The sequence below is a fragment of the Tamandua tetradactyla genome, chromosome 7, assembly GCF_023851605.1.
Source record: "Tamandua tetradactyla isolate mTamTet1 chromosome 7, mTamTet1.pri, whole genome shotgun sequence".
Taxonomy (NCBI): domain Eukaryota; kingdom Metazoa; phylum Chordata; class Mammalia; order Pilosa; family Myrmecophagidae; genus Tamandua; species Tamandua tetradactyla.
In genome coordinates, this window is record NC_135333.1 from 8,658,761 (window position 1) to 8,676,458 (window position 17,698).

The 17,698-nt window shown below is 40.1% G+C and overlaps 1 protein-coding gene across 1 annotated transcript; it reads right to left on the reverse strand.

Annotated features, from left to right (window-relative positions):
• Positions 1-1,047: 1,047 nt before the first annotated feature.
• Positions 1,048-8,982, reverse strand: ZP4 (zona pellucida glycoprotein 4). The gene is given in 15 exon segments (XM_077168173.1): positions 1,048-1,151; positions 3,448-3,537; positions 3,661-3,760; positions 3,864-3,999; positions 4,078-4,269; positions 4,444-4,513; positions 4,516-4,571; positions 6,138-6,233; positions 6,235-6,317; positions 7,041-7,111; positions 7,114-7,196; positions 7,603-7,618; positions 8,237-8,339; positions 8,421-8,528; positions 8,869-8,982. Coding segments are annotated over 15 exon segments (1,422 nt in total).
• Between the last annotated feature and the right edge of the window lie 8,716 nt (positions 8,983-17,698).

The window sequence follows — 17,698 nt, forward strand, 5'->3', positions numbered from 1 at the left end:
TGATAAGATGAAAACAAGATATTTCGTTATGTAAAAATGCAAACATATTCATAACAAAACAGGTAGTAAATATTCCTACAATCACAGTCCTCATTTCTGTAACTGGTTACATGGTCATAGTTCGTATTTATCACAACCTTCTTCTATCCCTTCCATGTTCTCTTCACTGTTAGCAATCACTTCAACTGGCCATGGTTCTTTGCCAGGTGGGGTGATCCAGATCTTCATACCTGAAGTTGCTGGGCTATTGGTAGTCCTGCCTAGATTGGGTTGTTTCAGTTTTCCATTGACTTTACTCAAAGTGCATAATAGTCCTAAAAGACACCCTAAGGGATCACCTGTACTCCAGAAAAACTCTTCTTTATCTCCATTGTGAAGTTGCAGTCCTAGTTCCCCTTAGTAGTCAAGATCAATCACCCCAGATAGAACAGTTATCTCCTTCCGTGCCTGTTGATTCAGTGGCATGAGGAGCCAAAGTGGCCAGGTGGCAGTCTTAACTTACAGATCAGTGGAATCATTGTTGTGTCTCCTGGTAGGAGCACTCGTCCTTTTGGAATTAAGATCTGTAGACCAGCAGAGCTTAAGGTTTCAGGGACAGGAGGCAAAACTTTTCCCAGTGGATGTACACTAAAGTTTGGGGACCACTGGCTCTAGAATACTCATGAATATTCTAGGCTTATTCCAACCTAGCCTGGTTGCTCTTGTCTTGTGGAAGAGTTTTGTTCTACACCCCTTTCAAGCCTGTAAAACCTCTTCTAAGTCTGAAATATTTGGCCCTTATAGACTGCTTTAATCACCAATGAAAGTGTTATGATATTCAGGAGGTAGAAGGGCTGAAGTAGAAAGATGATGTATTATGGTTTTTATTCTAATCTCATTCCAAGCTTTATACCATCCACAGCTGGAAAGATGAGATGCTGAGTGCTAATTCCTTAGGTATGAACCTTAGATAGGGTAATTCCTTTGGATGAGTCCTTGACTATTTAAAGAAAGTGGGCACAGGCTGGTAGCAACTTCTGGGTTTATTACTTATTTGGTTTGAATCATTCATATCCATTTTCTTATAGCCAAGTAGGACACTAATAAAGCTCCAAGGATTAAGACCCCAGAAAGGCCTGCCACCCACAGAGCTTGGGAGTCTACAGGAAAGCCTGTAGAATGGAAAGGCAGGTTAATTGTGTGTTGGAACCAAGTGATTCGATTTCCTGATAAAGACTGCTATAGAAATAAAGTTAGTCAATTTCTGTTGAGGTAAACACTGATTATCCATTAGGGATAGGAGGTGGTTTGAGGAAGAGATTATGTTTTAACTAGAGATTCAGGTATTGGACTTCAGGTAAGCTAATCATGCCTTTTCTCGCTCACTGAAATTCTTATGAAGTTTTTCTGAAGAGTCTTTAGGCTTGGAGGGTTCCTTGCTAGAAGTGCTAGCTGCAATGTTCTGAAAAATCACTATCAGAGTTTACTCTTCTTCCTGTTGGGGAGATTTGCTAGAATATTTAGGGAAGAGTGGATAAGAAGTAAGTCTTATACAAGGCTAGGTCCCTGAATATGTAAGACTCTGATCCATGCTTTTAAAAATCTTCACATTAGTGTGTGTTCTAGTTTGCTAGCTGCCGGAATGCAACACACCAGAGATGGATTGGCTTTTAATAAAAGGGGATTTATTTTGTTGGTTCTTCAGAGGAAAGGCAGCTAACTTTCCACTGAGGTTCTTTCTTATGTGGAAGGCACAAGATGTTCTCTGCTAGTCTTCTCTCCAGGCCCTTGGGTTCCAACAACTTTCCCAGGGTGACTTCTTTCTGCATCTCCAAAGGCCTGGGCTGAGCTGCAAGTGCTGAGATGAGGAATGCCAAGCTGCTAGGCTGTGCTACACTGTGTTCTCTCATTTAAGCACCAGCCAATTAAGTCAAACGTCACTCATTGCAGCAGACACGCCTCCTAGCTGACTGCAGATGTAATTAGCAACAGATGAGATTCACATACCATTGGCTTGTGTCCGCAGCAACAGAACTAGGTATGCTCACCTGGCCAAGTTGACAACTGAATCTAAGTAACACAGTGTGTTACACAAACTTGAGAAAATTTGAGGCATCACATCTAACATTGATAACTTAGTGTGTCAGTTTGAACCTGTTGTATACCTCAGAAAAGCCAAGTTCTTTAATCCCCATTCAATATTGCTGAGTGGGAGCCTTTGATTGTGTCCATGGAGATGTGACCTACCCAATAGTGGGTGGTAACTTTTGATTAGATGGTTTCCACAGAGATGTGTCTCGTCTCCACCCATTCAAGGTGGGGTTGCTTACTAGAGTCATCAAGAGGGAACCATTATGGAAAAAGCTTTAGAGCCCACACTGTCAGAGACCTTCGGTGATGAAGGAAAATACCCCCAGGGGAGTTTCATGAAACAAGAAGCTGTGAAAGAAAGCTAGCAGAAGTCTCCATGTGTCCTTCCAGTTTAGAAAAAAAACTCTGAACTTCAACTGCCTTTTTTGAGTGAAGGTAACCTCTTCTTGCTGCCTTAATTTGGACATTTTCACAACCCTAGAACTGTAAACTAGCAACTTAATAAATCCCCTTTTTTTAAAGCCGTTCTGTTTCGGGTATGTCATATTCCAGCAACTTGCAAACTAGAACACTTAGTTGACCAAAATTTGGGAAGAGAGATTATGATAGTATACTATCTTAAAACTGTCATCCTTTCCTAAGTAGAAGCCTTGAACAGTAGCATATTTAGATTTCAGATATCCTTCCTTGTGATACAAAAGTAACTAGTAAAATACATGAAGAGAGAACAAAGATGGGTTCATATATTACTTCTAGCTGGCAGTTATAGGACCTTGGAGAGTCAATCTAAGTTAGCTTATTTCTTTAGAAGTGGGGATCATTGGAGTTGGAAGTACTTGAAGTAGTACTTGCCATAATAGCTATCATTTAGTTTCTATGAATTTTTATAAAGATTCCAGAGCCATGATAAGTAGTTCAGGGACTAGGCAGGTAATTAAGGTGGAAGTACATATACAGAATAAATGTTGGGCCTGACCAGCTAGAAAGCATACCCTAAGTCCACAATCATACTTCACCTACAGATCTTCAGGCCATCTTGCAAGCCTGCCTTCAAGCATATGTAGGTGTTTTTTGTAAACCATCTAGATTTAGGGTTAAATAAAATTGACCCATATGTAGCCCATGGACTAGTTTGGCTCCTAGTTTAATCAAAATTTATAAGGCTGAGATTTATCTGAGATTTTTGTAACTTATCTTTAATAGACAAGGCAGTATTCTAGGAAGATAGATATCTTTCTGTTTGACTGCAAAGTAAAGTACTTAAAAGATGACTTACTACTAAAATGAATCTTCAATTTAATTCATTTGCTCAGAGGCTGAGAAAGGTTAGAACTGGGACTTGGGATTCAATCAAATCTGTCTTCTAGCATAATCAACTTTGATACTCATGGCTGCCAACAGGACAGGTGACTAAAGAGGACAGTGTTTCAGCAGGTTGGCATACAAATGCACTATAGTGCAGATATACTTATGAACTAACAGAATGAAGATCATGAAGTGCCATATCATAAGGAACATGTTTTCAAACCTGTGTTATCTTCCCAGAAAAGGGTCAAGATAGGAAATTATCATGACAGAGAGATCCCCAACCTGATATCACAGTAGAACTAAAGAAGTAAAGTTTGTAGTTGACATGTCCTGTCACTGATAGCAAGGATTGTTCTGAGCTCAACATAAAGGGCTGCTTTGGCTGAAAAGTAGGACATAGAAACAATTCTGACTTGAGGGGTACAAATCCATGCTGAAGTGTGTGGAAGGAAGCATCATACTCAAGCTTTGAGCTCATGCTTTGCCTCAGAGTTCACAAATGTAAAGGAGAAAATATGGAATCCCTTATTGCAGTGAGAAAGAAATAGCAGCTCCAAGGTTTCCTGGACAGGGTACAGTTATATGCTGTCCAGGAGATTACTGTCTCCAGGGTAGGGGCATCTAAAATGAGAGAGAGCCAGGGCTGAGGATGAGCTCTTTTGAGGGACTCTGGCACAGGTTCTTATAACAGCCACTTACCCCTTCACAACAATAGGCCACTGTCATTGATGGCAAGGGTTTGTCATGGGCATGGTCCAACACTGACATAGGAACAGCCCTATGTAGGAGTCTGTTCTGTGAAGTATAGAGACTTCCACATAAGTAGGATCTCAAAGTAACTTCACTACTGGGTAGTCATCAACAGTGTAATAGTAGCTATAGTCTTTTTCTGCAAGAGGTCAAAATAAGGAGCTGAGGTAGTTTAGACAGAAACCTCCAGATTATCTAAGACTATCCACATAATCTCTACAAGTGCCTTTCAATACCACATTAGGGTCTTCACACTCCAGAAGAGTGACAGGATTTAAACGGTAGCCCAGATGCCCTGCCAAGAGGGTCTTAAGTTTGGCAGTCTGAAGTTCCAGAGTGAGGGGACCAGGCTGGGTGTTAGGAACAGGTGGTTGGAGGGTAAAACCTGGTCATAGACTGAGAGGGGACTGCTGCTTACAGAGTATCTGCAGTTTACTTGAAGCCTGCAGAAAAACAAGAGTTTAGCCAGGTTGCTTGGGTGAGTGAGCCATGCCTTTCATGTTGACACTTCTGAATACCCAGTAGGTTCTAGTATTAGAGTAGTTTATAAACAAGATGGATATGGTTCCTGCCCCTATGGCAGCCATATTTTAGTTGGGGAGACAAACATGGCAAAAAAAAAAAAAAAAAAAAAAGGTTGAGATTATATGAGTCATGCTGAAGAAACTGTGCTGTGACAAACAGGTGCCTACTGTAGAGAAGATGACCATGAATGGCCTTAGAGGGACCTAATATAAAGGGGGAGAAGTAGTTATGCTGCTGGGAAATAGGGGAAGGAAGAGGAGCATCTCTGACATAGATGAAACACAGAAGCAAGAAGGAGCTTGATGTCCTTGAAAGCACACAGAAGAGCCAGTTTGGGGTTTAGGGAACAGTGGATAAAGGGCTGTGAGGCTGTGATAGATCAGGTTGGAGAGGTACGTAGGAATTATCCCTGAGGGTTGTGTTTAAGATCTTAAGTTTGATGGGAAAACAAGTAGAATGTTTTTAGTGTATGATCTTATTGATCTGAGATTTTAAAGGGATTCTCCTGGCTGTAGAGTGGATAATGGGGGTTAAAGGAAAAAGGCCCAACTGAGAAACAGAAAACCCAGTCGAGTGAAATAGCAGAAACCCACATGAGTCTGAGGCTTAGGTCAGGTTAGTTGGAGTTGTAAGGGCGGAATTAAATAGTGGTCAGTGATGATAGAGGAGAACCAAGTCAGTGTGAATGTCAAAGAAGTAGACAGAATCCCTGAAGGTCATACAGATGACATGCTTCTGTGGAGCCAGGGTTTACCCTAGAACCTCATCTTTAATGGAGGAAGAAGTCATTCTGGCCTAGCAGGGTCAGGTTAAAAAGACCTTTACGTGAAGATGCTGTCACAGAAGATAGAACTAAAACTCTAAGTTCTATATGAAAATGGCTGCTATCAGCTCATTTTCATATACAGCCTGATCTTTAGTCATATAGAAGAGTTGATTTTAAAAAGTCTTGTCATTCTGGCCAGCCAGATGCTGCTTCACTCAGAACTTGCTTTGATCTAGTTCTCAGCAGGTTGTCCTTTTGCATATTGCATTTCCTGCTTTTTGAGTGCATAGGCAGGAGCAGGTGTCACTGACTAACTTGGGGGGTACCACTTCACTTCGTTTTAGTACAAAGAAACTGGAAAGGGTATGGAGCACTTGGAGGCAGCTGGGAGCACCACCACCAACCCCAGTCAACCTCCCTGCTTTTTTCCTAGAGCAGAACAGTAAGAGGGACCTGAAGAGTCAGAATTTCATGTTCTTCTGGTCTCCTGTGGTTTGGAAAATAACTCCTTTGAGGTATTGCTCAGCTGAATACTCAGGAGATGTCCTTAACTGTCTCAATGATCACATGTTTTTCTAGTCTAGAAATTGTCCTAAACATCAAAAATTATATTCTGGAGTATTCCTCATGGCTGAGTTATTCCAGTTTTCCCACCAGTCACAAGGATTTCCCATTCCTAAAGTCAGGGACCAGGCTTGGAACAGCTGTTCTGACTCATCTTGTGGTACCACAGGAAGTAAATGGAAACTGGAGCAGGACAAAGGCACGTGTTGCCATCACAGGGTTACTTTCACTGTTATTCCCAAAGACCATACACAGAGTCCAACAACAATGCAGGTGAGGTCATGTTCTGAGACACTGCAATGGAAAGCTGGCCATCCTGAGTAAAGTGTGAAGTCTTTGCAACACCAGAGCAGATGTATTGAGGGCAGGTCATCTTCCTTGTTTTTGAACCAACCAGACAAGAGTCTAACAACTTAATTACTTTTGAGCCCCCTCTGAGAAGCTGGTATGCCCAATTAATGACCTGGGTGCAAATTCAGCCACCCAGAGCATCAGTTATAGTATGGACAGCTGCCTGAGTTCAGATCTTGAGTCCATCATTTACTGCGTGATTTAACCTCCTTCATTCAGGTGCTTCACCTATAAGCTAATGATGGCAGGGCCTGCCTCTTTTTTGCTTAGCTAGACTGTGGCATATACATGGTCAATGTGGGTCAGTTTTTTGCCTTTAGGAAACCTTGGAACAAAGTTTGGGACATTTAGAAAGAAGTTTGAGATTAAATGTTTAGATAGCCTTATGCTGTAAAGACTATCAGATACCAAAGTGGCTATTCCTTGTGAATAGGTTGTTTCTGCCTATAAGCAAGAATCTTACACAATGATTTAATTTCTTGAGTTCATTGAATTTATTTATTTGGAATCTGGGAGGATAGACATTGGAAGGCTGTGAAAAGCTTGATTACTGATAGAACAAGGGTTCTAGGATGCATTGCTCGTATATCATCCTGTGATCATCTTAGATATTTGCTCTCTGAGCAAACAAACCCACTACCCTCCTGGTGTGGTTGTGATGAATTGGCACTTTTACTCACCTGGTGTTAAAGACACAGTAACTCACACACCTGTTTCCATAGTAACAGGACTCTGCCTCTTCAGGGCTGTAGCAGCAGCCTAGTGCTTGGCCATCTTTTTAAGTGCGACTGAAGGAGCTCGTGACAACTGATCCCATAATGGGACAGAGTCACATAGATGAGCAGTTGGAGCATCTAGGGCTCTATTTTAAAAATGGAAGATTAACTCAAGCTAGGCAACAGAATGGCTGGTCTTTCAAAAACACTCATTTAATCACAAAGCATGGACATTGAATTCCTATTGACATGTAGACAATTGGAATAGCTGTGTCCATACCACTTTACATACTATTAGTACAGTTCCGAGAGAGAAGGTTAAGTCACGATTAAGTCATATTGTAAGTCCCTCTGAAATTAATCCTTTTTGAAAGAACACCAAAGAGATCTGTAGAAGCAGCAGGACTCCTTATTTAATCTTTCAAGTACAATACTTGGGTTTTAGCCGTGTTTCTCAACCTCTGGTGTGTATATGAATCACCTGGGGGTCATTTTAAAATGCAGGCTCTGGTTCAGTAGCTCTGGAGTGGGACCCGAGATTCTGCATTTTACCTGTGTCTGGTCCATGCTGTGAGGAGTGGAAAGGCACATGAGAAGAGTGAATTACAAGTTCAAATCTGTCACAGTTTCGAGGTAGGACTCTCGATAGTAAGGCAAGATTTGCTGAAATTAAGTAGGAGACCTTCTTCCTGCTAAATTCCCCAGTTAAATGATCAAGTAGCCTCTGACTGAGTGGGTGGGAAGCTTTTGTCTTATTCTCAGTGCACAATCTGCTTCTCAGAGGCATTTACTAAGTCTTTTTGCTAGCGTCAGCTTTCTTCTCTCCTAAGCCTAAGAAACTCTCGTTCCTGGGCCAGTTCTTGTTTGAGTCCCAGCTCTGCCACTCACTAGTGGTGGGACCTTGGACAATCTCCCTACCAGAGGACAGCAACACTCCCTATAGTGCTGGATTAGGATTATGGATGTAACACGTGAAGCACTTTCTACAGTGCCTTGGCATGGCCTCATCTCTCAAGTAGTAGTTATCTTAAAGCTCTTAGCCAGAGATAACAATGTGGAGAACTTGACGCCAGTCAGGTGTCACCGCACAGAGCAGGTAGTAACAGCTGACCACCCCCTCCCTCCCTACTGCAGAAGGCCATAAAGCCATTTGGCCACTCAAAACCTGAAAGCTTCCAACACTTGCCTGGAAGGTCCATAGGACCCTTGAGCACTTTTAATTTTGTAACTGTCCCTTCTCCAGCTGCATCTATTCCTTCAACTCCAACCAGCATGATGAAGTGGGAATCCTAGAGAGACAGGTTCTTGTGAATCAACTTTAATGGTAGCATGTGGGGCCCAAGCATCCCTAACTACTGGGTCATACTCACCTGCTCTGTGACAGAGCAGTTCCTGTAGGATGCCTCTGACACCACAGAGCTTCCCAGGCCGTCCCTTACCCCACTTCCAAAGTTAGGGTCATTCTGGAGCCAGTGCACCTATACCTCATTGTTTTGGGGACAAGGAAGGATGCAAAGCCTAGATGGTCAGTAACTGTGGTAACTAGGGTTGGGGAAGGACAGAGAGCTTTGCCGTTAGACCCCAAGGGGAGAGAGAGGACAAGAAATGGGTCAGATGTAGAACAGGAGATACATCTTTTGGTTATTTCTTTTATAGAGAGAAGCTATAGAACTCATCAAAGGACAAGTTCATTAGGATAGGAAACTAGACAGTGTTAGTAGAAGAGACAGCCCTGCCTAGCTAAGTCAGCAAGTTTCAAGCTCACCCTAAGTTGTTAACTTGTCAGAAAAGTTGCTGCTTCCTGGCTGAGAAGTTTACAGTAAACTGAAAGTTCGGAAGCCTACCGGGATAACCTGGTCCCTCAGGTGTGAGCAGTCTACTCAAGGCACGAGCTAATTGAAAACAGAGCAAGAGGCTTGACAGCAGCTACATGGTACATGGGAAGCCCTGGGCTGCTAGCAAGTCCCACACCTCCTTTCGCAAGAGCCAGGGGTCCCCTGCTTGCCAGGAGGTTTCTTTATATAGAGAAGGAAAGCTGGCTTTCAGACGTACAACCTTTTAATATGCACATGGGACACCTTTGGAAAGGGTCATGCCAACTGCTTCAATTGTTTAGGGGCTCAGTTTGCAGCTGCATCACATTAAGCTTCAGAATCCAGGCAGTCTGTAGGGCCCAAGAAAAATGTGCCTCTTAACAAAGGAGATTTCCTTCAGCGTTGCTCAGGATAGTGCTTATTTTGCCTGCTAATTGACTTTAGAGGAATTTCCTTTAGAATTTTGCATGTCTGGGAGTGAGTCCTGGCTCTGCCACTTATTAACCATGTGAATGGGATGTTGCTACCTCCTAGAATCTTAAGTTTTCTTGCCTCTAAAATGTGAATACTATCTCCTGGCAGGGGTGTTCTCCAGGATTAGATTAGATTTTCTACGCTAAGTGCTTGCAGGGTGCTTGTCAAGCCAAGTACCCTCAGTGAATGACACCGTCACCCTCATGGTTGTGCAAAAGTTGGGGCCTTCAAAGACCCTTGTAACTTTCTTCAGTGGTTCTAAGGAAGCTTTCATGAGAAGTCCTGGGGCCTAGCTTGGAATCTTAGAAAAATTGAAACTTGATCCCTGAGAAAAGCTGATCTACATAGACTCTTTCCCAAGTCATAAGAGAGACTCTCACTACAGCAATCTTTTCTTGCCAAATCCCAAAGTTTAATTTTGCCATATTTGTCCTAATGACTCCCCTACAGAATCTAGATGAAATGTGGATTAGGGCACAATTTCTCTAAACTAATTCTGCCTCTTACAGATATTTATAAATCTCTTACTCTGCACCTACATTTCAGTCATATGTTCATAAATATGTTAGGGTTTCTTGTTTACTTGCTTTTCATATTTTGGTTCTCATTTTTATAAGCTACAACTTACATACCTTGGCCACTGGTTGGTTTAAGCCATGATGTCAGAGGACATTATAGAGGCATCCTAAGAAATTTAGGGATGTGTGGAAACATTCCTCATGGTAAGGGTGGGAGTATGGAAATTGGCTTCCATCATCTTCTACCAAAAGATGCCAAATGGCCCTCCATTATATCTAGGTTGATGTTTATAATCTAATATTTTTTCCTGAGTTGACTGAAAATTTTAGGCAAAGCTCTGAGAATGTATAACAAGGTTTCTCTAATTCTCTTGAACTAATTAAAGAGAAAATTATGCACGTTATCTTCTTGGGGAAATTATATGGCCCATTTAATCATGTGGTGATAGAAGTGTTCAGGGAATTCTGGACTCTGTCTGAATTGTGTCCCCTGGCAACCTCCATCTACTGAGTTAGATACTAGTCACAGAGCCCATCACATCCCATTTATCGTCTCATAGTCCTTACCCCAGTGAATTGTAATGACCTCCTACTTATTCAGTTTCCCTACTAGAAAAACACTTGGGTGTGGGACTATGCTTTATTCATCATAACATCCTGAATGCCTTGGACAGTATATACCCCATGTTTACTGAGAAAAGAATAAACCAAGGAATTTGCTTTTATTAGTGGCCATGTCCTAGGGCTAACACTCTTGAAAATGTAATTTCCAAATCCTCGCTGGTACAGATTGGGTTCCTTTATGATGAGTTCAAACTAATAACCTTTAGGTATATTTTCCTTTGAGTAACTATTCATGTGATTGCACATGTACAAAAGAAGATGAGGATTAGACTTGTGTAAGATGTCCCAGTAGTTAAAAGCTAATCTCTCAATCTGACTTACTAATGTTGTTTTCCAAAGTAGTGAGAAGTCAAGAAGAATTACCCAATATGCTGATAGTTGGAGTCGGTTTATAGTGTAGTAGTTATGTGGGTTTTATCAGTGGGCGAACCTGGATACAAATTCTAACTCATTCATTTACTAGCCCTGGGTCTTTTGTCAATTTATTGACCTCTCTCTCTGAGTTACAGTTTTGACATGCCTTAAATAAAGATAACCCCATCAAATCTCACAAGGAGGTATTATTACAATTAACAGGCTGCCCTTAGGTAAAATAAGCTAATGTATGTAATATTCATAATACAATATTTGCTGCATAATAATTACTCAAGTTGTTGCCAACATCAACAAGACCAGTCTACTTGCTTGGGAAATGTGGGTGAGATGGGAGACAAATGGAAAAGCAGGTGTCAAGAAATGGACTCATTTGATGCTTGGAGAGTCTGACAACAGACTATAATTGTGGAATTTCATCCCCTTGTGTGCTTTAAGCAGTATAAAAATAAACATAAAAGTCTGGATCTGTGTTGAAATATCTGGAAGTATACCCAGGCTCACACCAGCTGCTACAGAGGGGTTTTAAAGGATAAATCCCAAGATAACACCAGCAGGGTATGGATTAAGTGATTTCATACTTACGCTTGTGCTGAATTTTCCAAGGACATGTTATTCAACTATACCACTCAATTAATATCAGGACTAAAAAATGCACTGATGATGAGAGCCCTACCCCCTAGGGCCCCAGGCTTAACAGGGAAAACATCCTGCCCACATTATTTCAAAAGTCATGTTCCACCCTTTGAATTTGTAGAGACAAATGCCATTCTGAGTATTCTCTTAAATTAGGATCATCTGGTCTTTTACAAATACACTGTGTGATTACAGACAGAATATAAAGCACCATAGCTTGTAGGGTCTCATGAAGAACCCAACAATCACTGTGGTGTTCATTACCTGATCCACATTTTTATAGGTAGATTTGAAAGATCCATTTTTTGGCACCTGCCAAAGTGTGGAGGAGTCACACCCAGAAGGCCAAACTGCCAATTCCTCATTCACTGCTCTGGCTGTTGGACTCAGGTTCCCTTTGAGAGGGAGGAGAAAGGCAGCACGTGCTGCTGGGGAAAGCCAAACTGGATCCTCCTAAGATGGTGTTCAGTCTGGCCTGTTTTTCTTGAGTCACGCTGGAACCTTTCAAATGTAAGCAAGTAGTCAAGGGCATATCTATACAAGTTTTGCTAATAGGCCCTTTATTGGAAAATGAACCCATTGAGCAACATCTACAGACTGATTTTCCTTTGGTAGTCTCAGCATTGTTATAAAATGCTTTCTTGGCTGTTGGATAAGGGTTTCCTGGGTTCCCACGGTGGTCACTCGCTGTGATTTGAGTGGTGTCCTCCTGACTGGATGGTAAGGCATCAGGTAAACAAGGCCCCAGGAAATTCTCTTCCTGTGTGAAAAAAGCAACAATCAGAATTACCCCCCAAATATGGAGGAACAATTAGACCATTGTGTGTGCTAATCAGTAATGAGGGAGCTGTGAGGAAGCATCCAGCTGTTCCCAGCATGTGGTGGAAATTAGGACACTTCTGTTCTGAAGGAAGATGTCAAACTTAATTTAGTGTAAGCACTTAAGTGGTTTTCCTTTCAACAAGTAAGAATTAGCCTGACTCAGTTAAAAGGAGATAAGTTCCATCACCAGGTCTCTTCTTTCAGTTCCCGGGGACGGGGGCTGCGGGGTACATACAGCAGCCCTTAGCCAATGCCCTCTCTCCTCTGGCTGCCCTGAACCCTCTGTCTTCTGATTTTATCTGTCTTCTCCCCTTTCTTTGTCATCAAGACCGCCACCAATGGTAGAAATTATCCTTCCAGCTGAATAGTGCTTTGGACTTTCGAGGTATGTCAAGAGGAGAGGAAGCAAGAGGAAGGAGCGTAAATTTGAAAGCACTCAAATTAGGGATCTGTGGGTGGGAATTTGCAAACAACATTGTTGTGAGTTTTTTGACCCGTACAAGGTATCTCTATCAAAATGCATGCTCTTCCATTAATTATGCAGACAGTTGGAAAACTGTATCAGTCAAGCTAATCATCATTTAGACCTTTTCTGGGGTTTGTTCAGATGCAATGAGAACTGCAGGCATGGAGATGCTTCTGTTTCGTTTTTATGATCTCTTTCTTTCCTTCAATTCCCTGCTAAAATTCCTCTTGAAAATTCCCAACATTGTCTTGGTTAACTAAAGGGGATTTTTCTATTCATTGTTTACAGGGAAGGAATCAGTTATGACCCCCGAAGGGCTGAGCTGATGGGTACTAATTGCTGTGGCAGTTAGATGGTGGGAAGACCTGGTGAGCCTGGACAGTTCAGAGTAGAAAATTTAGGAGAAAAGGGGCAGGTCACCTTTTCACTTTGGCCATTCTCACTTAGGCCAGTGCCTTATAGGTGATACCTACTCTACCACAATTGTACTTAGCTAATTGGAGTTCATCAGGTAATTAATTAACAAAGGTTGTCAGGTCTGATGATATTTACATATTTATGCATCTTATTTTTTTATTAATTAAAAAAAATTAGCTAACACAATATTTAGAAATCATTCCATTCTACATATGCAATCAGTAATTCTTAATATCATCACATAGATGTATGATCATCATTTCTTAGTACATATGCATCGATTTAGAAAAAGAAATAGCAAGACAACAGAAAAAGAAATAAAATGATAATATAGAGAAAAAATAAAAATAAAAAATACAAAAATATATAAGAAAAAAAACTATAACTCAGATGCAGCTTCATTCAGTGTTTTAACATAATTACATTACAATTAGGTAGTATTGTGCTGTCCATTTTTTTTTCTTTTCTTTTTAGAAATCATACCATTCTACATATGCAATCAGTAATTCTTAACATCATCACATAGATGCATGATCATCGTTTCTTAGTACATTTGCTTCAGTTTAGAAGAACTAGCAATACAACCGAAAAAGATATAGAATGTTAATATAGAGAAAAAAATAGAAGTAATAATAGTAAGAACAAAACAAAACAAAACAAAACAAAAACTTATAGCTCAGATGCAGCTTCATTCAGTGTTTTAACATGATTACTTTACAATTAGGTATTATTGTGCTGTCCATTTTTGAATTTTTGTATCTAGTCCTATTGCACAGTCTGTATCCCATCAGTTCCAATTACCCATTATCTTACCCTGTTTCTAACTCCTGCTGAACTCTGTTACCAATGACATATTCCAAGTTTATTCTCGAGTGTCGATTCACATCATTGGGACCATACAGTATTTGTCTATTAGTTTTTGGCTAGACTCACTCAGTATAATGTTCTCTAGGTCCATCCATGTTATTACATGCTTCATAAGTTTATCCTGCCTTAAAGCTGCATAATATTCCATCGTATGTATATACCACAGTTTGTTTAGCCACTCGTCTGTTGATGGACATTTTGGCTGTTTCCATCTCTTTGCAATTGTAAATAACGCTGCTATAAACATTGGTGTGCAAATGTCCGTTTGAGTTTTTGCCCTTAATTCCTTTGAGTAGATTCCCAGCAATGGTATTGCTGGGTCGTATGGCAATTCTATATTCAGCTTTTTGAGGAACCACCAAACTGCCTTCCACAGTGGTTGCACCATTTGACATTCCCACCAACAGTGGATAAGTGTGCCTCTTTCACCGCATCCTCTCCAGCACTTGTCATTTTCTGTTTTGTTGATAATGGCCATTCTGGTGGGTGTGAGATGATATCTCATTGTGGTTTTGATTTGCATTTCTCTAATGGCCAGGGACATTGAGCATCTCTTCATATGCCTTTTGACCATTTGTATTTCCTCCTCTGAGAGGTGTCTGTTCAAGTCTTTTTCCCATTTTGTAATTAGGTTGGCTGTCTTTTTGTAGTTGAGTTGAACAATCTCATTATAAATTCTGGATACTAGACCTTTATCTGATATATCGTTTCCAAATATTGATTCCCATTGTGTAGGCTGTCTTTCTACTTTCTTGATGAAGTTCTTTGATGCACAAAAGTGTTTAATTTTGAGGAGTTCCCATTTATTTATTTCCTTCTTCAGTGCTCTTGCTTTAGGTTTAAGGTCCATAAAACTGCCTCCAATTGTAAGATTCATAAGATATCTCCCTACATTTTCCTCTAACTGTTTTATGGTCTTAGACCTAATGTTTAGATCTTTGATCCATTTTGAGTTAACTTTTGTGTAGGGTGTGAGATATGGGTCTTCTTTCATTCTTTTGCATATGGATATCCAGTTCTCTAGGCACCATTTATTGAAGAGACTGTTCTGTCCCAGGTAAGTTGGCTTGACTGCCTTATCAAAGATCAAATGTCCATAGATGAGCGGGTCTATATCTGAGCACTCTATTCGATTCCATTGGTCGATATATCTATCTTTATGCCAATACCATGCTGTTTTGACCACTGTGGCTTCATAATATGCCTTAAAGTCAGGCAGTGCAAGACCTCCAGCTTCGTTTTTTTTCCTCAAGATGTGTTTAGCAATTCGGGGCACCCTGCCCTTCCAGATAAATTTGCTTATTGGTTTTTCTATTTCTGAAAAATAAGTTGTTGGTATTTTGATTGGTATTGCATTGAATCTGTAAATCAATTTAGGTAGGATTGACATCTTAACTATATTTAGTCTTCCAATCCATGAACACGGTATGCCCTTCCATCTATTTAGGTCTTCTGCGATTTCTTTTAGCAGTTTTTTGTAGTTTCCTTTATATAGGTTTTTTGTCTCTTTAGTTAAATTTATTCCTAGGTATTTTATTCTTTTAGTTGCAATTGTAAATGGGATTCGTTTCTTGATTTCCCCCTCTGCTTGTTCATTGCTAGTGTATAGAAATGCCACAGATTTTTGAATGTTGATCTTGTAACCTGCTACTTTGCTGTACTCATTTATTAGCTCTAGTAGTTTTGTTGTAGATTTTTCCGGGTTTTCGATGTATAGTATCATATCGTCTGCAAACAGTGATAGTTTTACTTCTTCCTTTCCAATTTTGATGCCTTGTATTTCATTTTCTTGTCTAATTGCTCTGGCTAGAACCTCCAACACAATGTTGAATAATAGTGGTGATAGTGGACATCCTTGTCTTGTTCCTGATCTTAGGGGGAAAGTTTTCAATTTTTCCCAATTAAGGATGATATTAGCTGTGGGTTTTTCATATATTCCCTCTATCATTTTAAGGAGGTTCCCTTGTATTCCTATCCTTTGAAGTGTTTTCAACAGGAAAGGATGTTGAATCTTGTCAAATGCCTTCTCTGCATCAATTGAGATGATCATGTGATTTTTCTGCTTTGATTTGTTTATATGGTGTATTACATTAATTGATTTTCTTATGTTGAACCATCCTTGCATACCTGGGATGAATCCTACTTGGTCATGATGTATAATTCTTTTAATGTGTTGTTGGATACGATTTGCTAGAATTTTATTGAGGATTTTTGCATCTATATTCATTAGAGAGATTGGCCTGTACTTTTCTTTTTTTGTAAAATCTTTGCCTGTTTTTGGTATGAGGGTGATGTTGGCTTCATAGAATGAATTAGGTAGTTTTCCCTCCGCTTCGATTTTTTTGAAGAGTTTGAGGAGAATTGGTACTAATTCTTTCTGGAATGTTTGATAGAATTCAGATGTGAAGCCGTCTGATCCTGGACTTTTCTTTTTAGGAAGCTTTTGAATGACTAATTCAATTTCTTTACTTGTGATTGGTTTGTTGAGGTCATCTATGTCTTCTTGAGTCAAAGTTGGTTGTTCATGTCTTTCCAGGAACCCATCCATTTCCTCTAAATTGTTGTATTTATTAGCGCAAAGTTGTTCATAGTATCCTGTTATTACCTCCTTTATTTCTGTGAGGTCAGTAGTTATGTCTCCTCTTCCATTTCTGATCTTATTTATTTGCCTCCTCTCTCTTCTTCTTTTCTTTTTGTCAATCTTGCTAAGGGCCCATCAATCTTATTGATTTTCTCATAGAACCAACTTCTGGCCTTATTGATTTTCTCTATTGTTTACATGTTTTCAATTTCATTTATTTCTGCTCTAATCTTTGTTATTTCTTTCCTTTTGCTTGCTTTGGGATTAGTTTGCTGTTCTTTCTCCAGTTCTTCCAAGTGGACAGTTAATTCCTGCATTTTTGCCTTTTCTTCTTTTCTGATATAGGCATTTAGGGCAATAAATTTCCCTCTTAGCACTGCCTTTGCTGTGTCCCATAAGTTTTGATATGTTGTGTTTTCATTTTCATTCGCCTCGAGGTATTTGCTAATTTCTCTAGCAATTTCTTCTTTGACCCACTCGTTGTTTAGGAGTGTGTTGTTGAGCCTCCACGTATTTGTGAATTTTCTGGCACTCCACCTATTATTGATTTCCAACTTCATTCCTTTATGATCCGAGAAAGTGTTGTGTATGATTTCAATCTTTTTAAATTTGTTAAGACTTGCTTTGTGACCCAGCATATGGTCTGTCTTTGAGAATGATCCATGAGCACTTGAGAAAAAGGTGTATCCTGCTGTTGTGGGATATAATGCCCTATAAATGTCTGTTAAGTCTAGCTCATCTATAGTAATATTCAGATTCTCTATTTCTTTATTGATCCTCTGTCTAGATGTTCTGTCCATTGATGAGAGTGGTGAATTGAAGTCTCCAACTATTATGGTATATGAGTCTATTTCCCTTTGCAGTGTTTGCAGTGTATTCCTCACGTATTTTGGGGCATTCTGGTTCGGTGTGTAAATATTTATGATTGTTATGTCTTCTTGTTTAATTGTTCCTTTTATTAGTAGATAGTGTCCTTCTTTGTCTCTTTTAACTGTTTTACATTTGAAGTCTAATTTGTTGGATATTAGTATAGCCACTCCTGCTCTTTTCTGGTTGT